Source organism: Convolutriloba macropyga, chromosome 10 (assembly GCF_964194025.1).
Source record: "Convolutriloba macropyga chromosome 10, txConMacr16.3, whole genome shotgun sequence".
NCBI classification, from domain to species: domain Eukaryota; kingdom Metazoa; phylum Xenacoelomorpha; order Acoela; family Convolutidae; genus Convolutriloba; species Convolutriloba macropyga.
Window position 1 is genome coordinate 61642777 of NC_134477.1, and position 12400 is coordinate 61655176.

General features: G+C 31.2%; 1 protein-coding gene across 1 annotated transcript in view; it reads left to right on the forward strand.

Moving 5' to 3' along the window:
- The first annotated feature begins 346 nt into the window (after positions 1-346).
- Positions 347-12400, forward strand: part of LOC142348792 (sialate:O-sulfotransferase 1-like) — a 97497-nt gene continuing 85443 nt past the window's right edge. The window contains exons 1-2 of the mRNA XM_075400292.1: positions 347-1102; positions 2142-2486. Coding sequence (XP_075256407.1) covers positions 551-1102; positions 2142-2486 — 897 coding nt within the window. The 5' untranslated portion in view covers positions 347-550. The remainder of the gene's footprint in view (positions 1103-2141; positions 2487-12400) is intronic.

Here is a 12400-nt window from a genome sequence, read left to right on the forward strand (position 1 = left end):
GACTGGAAAGTAAAAAGCCGGCCTGGCGTATATATTCACCTATTTTGAAAGCTGTAACATAATCAATTAGGTTTTCTTTCATTTGTGTCTAATTGACACCTTGTTAGCAAATATTGTGGAAAACAAATGACAAATTTGAGTCAATTTACTCGAGCAAATAGTTTTTTGCAACGATGCAGTAAATTAAACGTCATTATAGTGTAAACAGAATTTAAAATCGCATTTAAATGTTAAATGTGAACTTTAGAGAAAATGGTGAAATGTTGCTCATTGCTAATACCACCCATTTACCGCAATTTTTGCTAAAGTTGAGCACATTCAGCTAATTTGTGTTATGAATTACGGATGTGATGGTAAAGAACCTTCTGTTTTGTGTTTATGTTCAGTGCAGCTCCTCAGCCATCTTCTCTGCATTTTCTCTGCTCAGTGTAAAAAGTGATTTGATCAGCCTCGGATTCGATTCTTGGCGATACTCTCAATTTTTCAATTTTTGACCGAATTGTTTCTTTGTCAGATATAAAACTATAACCTAACCTATAACCCATAAACAATGAGACATCAAACATCGATTAAAAGTAAGCAGTTGTCTGTGGTTGTTATTGTTACCGTTCTCATTTGTTGCCTCATAAAACTTGGCTACTATTTCTCCAATCATAACTTATGGGACGGATACATTCTACGGGAACACTTGAACAATTGTGATCAGTTACTGTGCGAGAAAAAGAACCAATCGCTGTTGAATAATTTGTTTGTTAATCCGTTCAAAACTAAACAGTTGGAAAAGACGACAATTAACGACTCGTCAATTTCGACTTTTATCAATGGACGTCTCTCATTAGTTGGTTGCGTACAGAAAACCGATCCAATATTTTCCAAAACAACCAAAACGATCCAACTGAAATTTGACCTAACCGACTGCGCCCTTTTCTGTATCGGGCGAAACTTTTCACACGCCAATTTGAACTCGAATGAGAAAGATTCCAGGTGTGTTTGCTCTTACGAGCTTCCAACAGAGTCATATAGCAAGTGCGCGCAAAATTCGAGTGACGGAGAGTATTTTAAATCATACAAATTGAACCCAGTCAAAATTCCAGCAATGAAGGTGAGAGAAAAACTATTAAATTATAACTCTAATAGTGTATAATATTTATACCTATAGCAGATCGTATTTTTGGGTGTCTGAGCAATTTAAAACTTTTTAGGCGTTTTTGAGTTAATCGGATTTTCGGGGCTTTCGCAGACAAATTATGATTGAATTGAAGAAACAAAATTAACTGGCTCACGTACAATTATTAATTAAATGAAATATTGCAGACTATTAAATATTGCGTAGTCATTATTATATCATCTTTTAATTAATTATAATATAGTTGGTTGAATTTCTCACTAAACTGTTTAGATAAAATGAACATCTGAGAGTATTATAGTTTAACTTGTCATTTTAGTTTTAATAGATTTTGAAAGTGAACCTGATACAGTAATAAATGATTTGGTATTGAATAAGGCAGTTCTTTACCTGGTAATACAACCAAGCTTGTTGTTGCAGTTGTGACAATGGATGATAAAACCTTTTTTGTTATCTCAGCAAGGTTAATAACGATTTTACATTTATCTAACTTTTCTTATACCTATTAGAATCTGTTTCATAACAGTCTTCAATAAAACTTATAATATCAACATGGTTATTGGATTTATTGTTTGCTAACATTATATCCTTTATTGGTTGTTGTTCTGAAACATTTGAAATAGTTATGGGTAAAGCAAGGGTTTAAAATTTACAAAAAGACTTGGTGGATCTTTAAGAGATGGTGTTGTTAGATGATTCACTTTCAGTAGTACAATTCGTCTCAATTTCTCTCTCTCCTTATATCTTCTTGATTAAGATAAAAATGTCCCTCTAGTCTTGCCTTTTCTTTGTTATCAACTAATTTACTTTCTGAATTCAAGCATAGCTTTCATATATTTCATATCACTTTTCCATAATATTATTGTCTGTTCATTTTTATTCCTCTCCATTTATTCACAAATGCATCACTCAATCGTTCATTCGTATTTGTTTGAATATTGTCTGTTGATTTCGTTTTTACCAATCAGAAATATTGACCAACTGCAGAAGACGTTTCAGCCACAATTTTTTTCAGAACAATTCTTTCCTCGGTTGCTTACGGCCATCAACGAAACTTACACTTGATGGAATATCTTCAATTCAAGCGTTGAAATCAATGAGGCAACTCACTCCACAAGGCTGCTCTGAAATGTGCTCTTCTTTAATGCATTCCATGGCTGTCTACAAAAAAACTAGCCAAACTATCCACTACGACACGGGCGATTGCGTCTGCATGGAATCACTGTGGGATAACATCAACCAAATTGTGGATGTTGACAACCCAGTCACCTGTGAGAGCCAGGCATATGTTACAAAATGGGGACTGTCCAAATGCACCTACGCAAGATTTTTGCTGCCAGATCAGACCAGAATTCCAGTGGTAAGCAAAATTTTTGAGAAAATTTGAGTTTGAACTATTTCTGTTGCTGTCTTCTCATAATTGTGATAATTGGTTGATTCACACTAAATAAAGTTAAGATAAAATTACCCTAAATAATTACCCCTAACTCTGGCGGTAAATTTTCCCTAATTTTATCCTAACTTACCTTAAATGTTTACCTTAGTTAAGTTTTAGTGTATTTACCCTAATTTTGAAGTAATTTCTGGCTTGGTTAAGGCAAAGTTAAGAGAATTTTTGGGGTAAATTAGGGTAATTTTGAAGGTAATTTTAAGGCAATTTAGAGTAAAAATTAAGGCGGTTTTTTTAAGGTTGAGGCTTTAACTTTTCAGGTAAAGCAGTTGAAGTTAGGGTTAATTAAGGTGAGTTAAGAAAAGGCAAATGTACCTTAACAGTTAAGGTGAGTTAGGAGTAGTGGGAAAAAGGGGCTATCCAGACCAAAAACTCAACCCTAACGGGTATTCGTTTTTGTCAGGATAAATGCCCCTTTTTTCCACTACTACATATAAACATCGCCAAGCCAAAAACTCAAACCTAACGGGTATTCGTTTTTGTCTGGATAAATGCCCCTTTTTCAAACTACTACAAAAAAATAAGCCCCAACCCGCATGCTTGCGCACACCATGCGCATCGCACGCATTTGCGCACACTTTCCTATTCAGAATAATGCGCAACTATGCGGATATGCGCTTATCTTTTAATTTTTTTAAAAACTTTATTATAATTATATTTTTGGCTTAAAATTCTAATAATGATAAGGGGAATGATAAGGCTAATGATAAGGCTAATGATAAGGCTGTTAATAATGTTAATGATAGGGCTTATAATAATATTAATGATTAGGCTTATAATAATATTAATGACAAGGCTTATAACAATATTAATGATAAGGCTTATAATAATATTAATGATAAGACTTATAATAATATTAATGATAAGGCTTATAATAATATTAATGATAAGGCTTATAATAATATTTTTGATAAGATTTATAATAATATTAATGATAAGGGTTTATAAAAATATTAAGGATAAGGCTTATAATAATATTAATGATATGGCTTATAATAATATTAATGATCGGGCTTATAAAATTATTAATGATAAGGCCTATAATTTTATTAATGATAAGGCTCGTATTAATATTAATGATAAGGCTTATAATAATATTAGTGATAAGACTTATAATAATATTAATGATGAAGCTTTTTATAATAATAATGATAAGGCTTATAATAATATTAATGATAAGACTAATAATAATATTAATGATAAAGGCATATAATAAACAAAAAATTTATAAAAATATTTAGTAATCTATTCTTCTAACAATTTATCTATATCTATAACTTTGGCTTTTAATTTGCAAAACATGTGATAATATTTATAATACTCTGATTTTTGTTCTTTTATTTCCTTAACAGGATGAATTCCCTTAGCTAGATCTATATCCTTAAGAGACTTTTTTATATGACTCCTCAATCACTAAAGCTAATAATAGAAGGGCAATATTCACACTTAACCCTAGTCGAATTGCATTCTTCGCATATTGACTTCTTTTCATCAAAACATGTCATCTGTTTTATAACTCTGCATTTATCACAAATTTCATTTGTTATATCAATTTTTATTTCCATATGACTATTCTTAGGGTTAGAGCCGGGATAGTACTAGAGATAGAACTGGGGCTTGAATGGGACTTCGCCCATGTTTCTCCCTTAGAAAAAAACTAGAGTTAGAAGTGCGGCTAGAGTTTGAAATAAGGTTTGAGTTGGAAGTAGGATTAGGATTGGATTTAGAAGTAGAGCTAGAGTTAGAAGTAGGGCTAGAGTTAGAAGTAGGGCTAGAGTTAGAAGTAGGGTTAGAGATAGAAGTAGGGCTTGAGTTAGAAGTAGGGCTAGAGCTAGAATTAGAATTAAAAATAGGAATAGAGCTAGAGCTAGAGTTAAAGCTAAAGCTAAAGCTAGAGTTAGAGTTAGTTAAAACTAGGACATTTTGAAGCAACCGCTTATCTTTGAATAGGCAATACTAATGCAAACACCACTCAATAATTTACTTCCACATACACACTTACTAATTTTATCCAAATGTTCTATTTTATAATGAAAAGGCAAATTCAGAGGAGATCCATATTCATAATTACGCTCTAAACATTTATAGACATTATTTATAATTGGCTAAAATTTCATTTAAATTTCTAGTATAATCTTTAGAGAAGGCAAACTTAGCTAATGTTTGCATACCTAACTTATTACGAGTATATGTTTATATCTTTTATCTAAAATATTTTTATTACTCAATTCAGCTTTATCTCCAACAAAAATTTAGATTGTTTTTTATAGTTCATTTAAATCATCTCTACCCTTTTGTTTAAAGCCTCAGTCTCTTCATCCATATATTCTTCTTGTTTAGCCCAGTATTTAGGTTAAACCCAATGGTTGGATGAAGTCCCATGGTTATATATGGATGAAGTCCCATGGTTATATATGGATGAAGTCCCATGGTTATATATGGATGAAGTCCCATCATATTCTTCCCCGTGAGCAGAGTTCACTAGTGAACTTGTTCTATTTATAAAATGACTTGCTCATATCACTGCTCGTGCTACAGGTTTTACTGTTGTACCGGATTCAAGAGTTTCATATATCCATAAGATGAGAACCACATTCCCCATTATACATCCTCCATACTTTAGAAAATTAGTAACAAACTTTTCTTCATTGAGAACATCATTCTGAATCTTAATACCCTTTGAAGTTAGAAGTTTATTAAAGTAGAATATATAGTTATCTGTATTAATAGTATTTCTATCTGTAGCGCAATTCATTAGTTGTTTAATATGAGCTATGAATTTATTTATCTCACCACTTTCTTTTTCATATTTTAAACTAAGAGCTTTAAGGTCTAGGAAACCAATTCCTGAGTCTTATATCATAGTTGTACTTCTATCAATAATAAGAAAATTATCCTCTTTATTATTATTTTTAATCATGCCATAACGAAGTCCATCAGCCATTCCAACTGTGCAATTATAATAACTATTATTTAACTCATTAATTATTTCATGGAATTTTTGGTTACACTTAAATGTTGTATTAAAATTTTGAAATAGATCTGGGCCATGGTAAGTTGTAAAATAAATAGTATCACAATTCATTCTGGACATATTATTTATCTGGGCCGGTTTATGACACATTACAATCATTTGAATATTTTTGTGTCTTCCTTCTGTAAAATAATATTTTATATGACTTTTAAATTTATCGCCCATATCATCAAGAACAATGACACTATTTTGGAATTTGAGTATATTCAGTGTTTTGATCATACTTATATCACACATATTAAATTCATCATAGGGATTACCAGTTTCTGGACTTTTCCAATCTCTCTCATCTTTACATACTCTGATTATAGACCTCAGGTCATGCTCTGCCATGGACCTCCGGCCATGGAACTTTGTCCATGCTTTGCCATGCTCTGCCATAGACCTCTGGTCATGGGACTTTGTCCATGCTGGGGAACCAGGGCCAGAGGCCCCTTCACCATGCTCTTGTTCCATCAAAGAGTTTTGCTCTTGCTCTTGTGTCATCATAGACTTTTGCTCTTGTTCCTGATGGGTCTCTGAACATGCTGGAGAAGGGCAAGCCTTGTTACACTAACCAGGGCCCACAACCCCTTCAACATCTTGATTTTGGAATAACTTTAGATATTGTCTAACAAAATAAGTCTTGCCTGTACCACTACCACCATAAAGAATAGTATTTAATGGTGACGTTTCAAATTCAAATCTAACTAGACTTCTACTCAAAAATCCACCAAAACACTATTCTAGTTTTTCATATTTACTTGGCATGTCATCATATATAATATAACAAACCGCTGCTGTTAACACAAGTTTGAAAATTTTAAAAACCAACTCCATATTTATACATAAAAATTAGACATATAATTGGGCTTCGCCAGTGTTGGGGAGGGCAAGCCTTTTCACACCAACCAGGACCAGAAGCCCCTTCACTATTAGACTTAGACTTAGACTTATATTTTAAGGAAAATTTATTATATAAAAATGCTTATCCTAACTTTTGAGGAATTCATTAATAAATTTAGTATTGATATTAAAGCTATGAGTAACATCAGAATAGGAGATATAGGTAAAGATAAAAGTCTAACTCCAATTACTATTAATGATGATGACTTTAACATAATTGTTAATTTACATCCGACTGATGGCACTCATTGGGTTTTAGTTATAAGAAGGAGAGGTGGAAAAGTTTGTTACTTCCATAGTTTTGGTGTTGAGACTCCAGCATTATTTTTAAAAGATTATGTTGATCTGGGCTCTAATGATAGAATACAAGAATATGATGAATCTTATTGTGGTGCTTATTGTTTATAAATTATCTATCATATTGATTATGGATATAGAATAAAGAGTACTCCTAATGTTCTAGTTAATCAAGTTAAATATCCTGGGGCATATAATAAGTGTCATTGTTTGTGTTGTAAAGTTAAAGTTGAAGTTAATGGCAATGTCAATGACAATGATAATGACAATGTTAATGACAATGTCAATGTTAATGGCAAGGGGTTTCACCCACAGCCTATGGCTGATGTTAATGTTAATGACAATGTCAAGGGGTTTCACCCACAGCCAATGGCTGATGTCAATGTTAATGACAAAAAGAGAACCATCTTATTAGATGATGATGATAGTGATGAGGATAAGATTTTAGAATAACTGAACAAAGAGATAAACTCAACTCACTATGTAAATGTGGAAGGACCTCCTGTCTTGGTTCCCCAAAGGTAGGCAATGTTGTCAGGGGGTAACTCCCCTTCACCAAAGACTCCTGGTTTTTTCTCACCAAAGAGCTCTGCTCTTGTCTCGCCAATCAATGGGGGATCTAATCTGATTGATATTAATGATAGTCTACACTCATGGCTGAATAATCCATATATATATATGTTGCTGCCATATTCACAGAAAACTTCAGATGTGTAGTATCCGGTCCTAGTGGATGTCGAAAAACATTTTTATCATAGAATCTAAATCTAGATGGTGTAGACTTTGACATGTTATATATCATTGGTCCTGCTGGTAATCAATATAATAATTTAGAGTATAAAGACATCAAGTTTATTAAAGATATAAAAGAATTACTCCAACCCGATGAAAACTTAATTACTCTAACTCCTACCTGAAAACTTAAAGAAACTAATGATATCTGATGATGTTGACCCCAGGGAGCAAATAATTAAAGAATACTTCTGTAGAGGTAGACATAATAATTGTAATATGATATATCTTAATCAAAATCTATTCTCATTAGATAGGCAGAATGTTTGATAGAATTGTACTCTATTAATTTTATTTGAGCAAAGGGGTAATGTACTTCAATCAATACATAGAGACTTCTTTAATGATTTTGAACTTAGTTAAAAAGATTTTGGTAAAATATGTAATAAGGTATGGAGAGAGCCCTATAATTACATTGTCTTTGATATGACCAAAAATAACAATATTAAGTGTAAACTAATTAATTGGGATAGGAGAGTTTTATAGTTTATTAATATTTATGAGTAAGTATAAGTGTATGAGTAAGTGTAAAGGTAAGTGTTAGTGAATAAGTAAGTGTAAGTGTGAGTCTAATTGTAAGTGTAATTCTATGAGTAAGCGTGAGCCTATGAGTAAGTGTAAGTCTATGAGTAAGTGTAAGTGTAAGTGTAGGTGAAAGTGTAAGTGTAAGTGAAAGTTTAAGTGTAAGTGTAAGTCTATGAGTAAGTGTATGTCTACGAGTATAAGTAGGTCTCTGAGTAAGTGTAAGTCTATAAGTGAGTACAAGTATAAGTCTAAGTCTATAAGTAAGTTTGAGTATAAGTCTAAGTCTATAAAAAGGTATGAGTATATGTCTAAGTCTAATTCTATGACTATGACTAATTCTATAACTAATCTAAATCTAATTTAAATGAAAACTTAAAGAAAATAATGATATTTGATGATGTGGACCCCAGGGAGCAAATTATTAAAGAATATTTCTGTAGAGGTAGACAGAATAATTGTAATATGATATATCCTAATCAAAATCTATTCTCATTAGATAGGCAGAATGTTTGATAGAATTGTACTCTATTAGTTTCATTTGAGCAAAGGGGTAATGTACTTCAATCAATACATAGAGACTTCTTTAATGATTTTGAATTAGTTTTACAGATTTTAGTAAAATATGTAATAAGGTATGGAGAGAGCCTTATAATTACATTGTTTTTGATATGACCAAAAATAACAATATTAAGTGTAAACTAATTAATTGGGATAGGAGAGTTTTATAGTTTAATAATATTTTTGAGTAAGTATAAGGGTATGAGTATGTCTAAGTGTAAGTGTTAGTGAAAAAGTAAGTGTAAGTGTAAGTGTAATTGTATGTGTAAGTCTATGAGTAAGTGTAAGCCTATGAGTAAGTGTAAGTCTATGAGTAAGTGTAAGTGTAAGTGTAAGTGTAGGTGAAAGTGTAAGTGTAAGTGAAATTTTAAGTGTAAGTGTAAGTCTATGAGTAAGTGTAAGTCTATGAGTAAGTGTAAGTCTATGAGTAAGTGTAAGTCTATGAGTAAGTGTAAGTCTATGAGTAAGTGTAAGTCAATAAGTAAGTACGAGTATAAGTCTAAGTCTATAGGTAAGTTTGAGTATAAGTCTAAGTCTAAGTCCAAAAAAAGGTATGAGTATATGTCTAAGTCTAAGTCTATGACTAGGACTAACTCTATGACTAATCTAAATCGAACGGACCTTTGGTCAGCTGTGTTAACACAGATGGGTCTTCGACCAGCTAACTATGTTAAATGGACCATTGGTCAGCTGACTACGTCAGATCAACTATGCAGCTGACTACGTCAGATGGGTCTTCGACCAGCTAGTTACACTAGATCAACGAAGTTGCAATGTTAACACAAATGCAAAGTAAAACTTATTACATCGCCATTGAAATCAGTTGGTCTTCCAGCCTCATCTTCAATATGAAAATCAATATATTTTATTCTATCCTTTGTGACATTTTGATATAAGATATTAGTTGGTATAATATTTATTAGTTAACCTGGAGGTTCTGTTAGAGTAAAATTATATAGTATGTCTGTATCTTTACCATTATCTTTAACACCAGATATAACATTGCAGTGGATGTTAATGGTACTAAAACCCATAATATCAATAATCTTTTGAGATGTATACTTTCCTTGTTTATAAACTTTTTCTCTAAATCCTAGTAATCGGGTTTTTGAGTTATCTATATCAAAGTTAAGTGAATATTGTTTTAATTCCCTTATATATTTCATGGTATTCTTATCAGGTTCTATTATAACTTTGCCATTAGTTTCTTCCTTTATTAATTCTGCTCTTTCGATTAATTCATATGACCTGGTATGACAGCTAAAACTTCGCCTTCACATAAAAATTGGTTGTTGTTTCTATTTACATTAAACACTGAGTTATAAACCGAAAATCTCAATAAACCTATCTTTGTTGTAGTATAGGTTCACTAAATTTAAACTTTTCTGTTCGTATTATCATTATAAAGTTAAGTGCGTGTTCTTCTTTAGTTGTAGTTAGAGCTTCCTGTATCTTTTGTAGTTCATATAGATTTAAGTTGTCTGTCATTTTTTTTATTTAAATGTTAGATTATTTTTATAGCTATATTTACAGTAATAGGTATATTTAAATTTATAGTTAGAGTTATGGTTATAGCTTTTGTCATGGTCATAGTTATAGCTATATTTATAGCTTTAGTTATAGTCATAGTCATAGCCTTAGTTATACCCTTAGTTATAGTTATAGTTAAAGTCTTAATTATAATTTAAAAATTTCCTTTTAAAAATGGACTCTAATTTGGATGCAACTTATGGCTAAAACAATGATATACACAAAAGCAAGATTATAAAAGTTAAACCAAATAATCTAGCAACTATGAATACGGTCAATACTAATATTAATATCATTCTCAATAGAGAAGAGAATCATTTAATTATAAACGATTCATATCTAGAGATAGAGTTTGCTGTATCAGATAATGCTGGCGGTGTATTTGCTAATAAGGCTAATTCAGATTAGTTAATTGTGGTATGATAGCATTATTTAATTTAGTTAAGCTTGAAACTAGTGGTAGTAGGACTATTGAATATATAGATCATTGTCATACTAAACTACTGATGTATGGGTTATTAACTAGTACTGATGATAAAAATGAGAGTGGTTTTGTTAGAAATCAAGGTAATAGAGATAGTAATCTTTAAGGTGATCACATTGCTGCAGAAAGAGGTCACATGATGGTTAAGATGAGTGATCTATTTGGGTTTGTGAATGATTTAGAAAAGATTATATATGGGTTAGGATTTAAACTAATATTAAAAAGAAATAATAATGATAGAGCCCTATTTAGAATTAATGCTGGTGCTTGTGCAGTAGCTAATGATGCTTATATAGAAAATAGAGATATATCGTGGTGTGTACCTAGTTTTGATCCTAGTAATGATAGTAGAATTATTGTACAGAAAGGATTAAAAAAAGAATAGTATTGATTTTAGTTATATTGAAAGAAAGACATTTTATAAGAATGTGCCCAATGCTACTAACTTCTTATTTGATCCAGGTATGGAAAGTGATATGGAAAGACCACAGTATGTAATAATTGGTTTTAAAAATAACAATTTTAATGAACAAACTCATGATGCATGAACATTTGATATAACGAATGCTACTGAAAGCTATTGTAAGATTGGTAGTGAATTTTATCCTGAGGATAGAATGAATATTAATTATGGTACTAATAATTATAATGACGCTTTTAAAGAGATTATTAATTTTAATAGAGATTATAATGGATTACCTCATAATTTTAAACCATATATAAATCATAGAACATTCAAAAGTAGTTATAGATTATATGTATTTGATACTAGATATCAAAATGATCATATAGGCCCACATCCAAAACAATTTAATTTTAAATTTAGTGTTGCAGTTGCAGATGTTATATGTCATGCATTAGTGTTAACTAGAAAGGTTATTAGTGTTAATGGCGATTGTAATAAGATGGATGATATAATCTCGTAGTTATAGTTATCGTCACCGTTATAGTTATAGTTATTGTTATAGTAAATGTTATAGTTATAGTCAATGTTATAGTCAATGTTATAGTCAAACTATTTCCTACTAGTCTTAACAAAACTTTTAGCATGAATAATGTCTATTTTCTTGTTATTCTCAAGAGACATTCCTTTAGCTTCAAGTTTAGTTTTGGGCTCAGGCTGAGCCTTAGCCTTAGGTTATTGTTGGGGTTTAGGCTGAACAACAAAAGGATTATTTTTTTAACTTCCATTATTTTTTATATAAAAAAATTAGTAGCTTTAATAGGTTTAAAACTAATTCATATTGTTTTGGTGGTAGACATTATAGTCGTACTAATAATATTCGAGATGTGATCACAGCTAAAGGAACTAAGATGTTAAAGGGTAATTGTGTTAAGTGTAAGAGAAATAAGTCAATGACCGTCAGTGATGCAGCAATAGAAGCTGAGGGATTGAAGGATATCTTTAAAAGTGTTGATAAAGCTAATGTTAACTTTGGAAAGAAAGTTGCTAGTAATCCTGTAGGGGCATTAGAAATAGCAAGTAAAATAGGAAGTTCAGCTCCGAGTAAAAAACCAAGAGCTGCTTTATCAGCCACGATATGATATGAGTTCAAATATAACTATAAGAGTTTAAAAATAACTATGAATATAGCTATAAGTATGGGTATGGGCATGGGTAAAACTATGGCTTGCCTATGACTATAACTATGGCTAAAACTATAGCTATAAAAATAACTATAGGATACATCTAATGGTAAATATTAATAATAATATTAT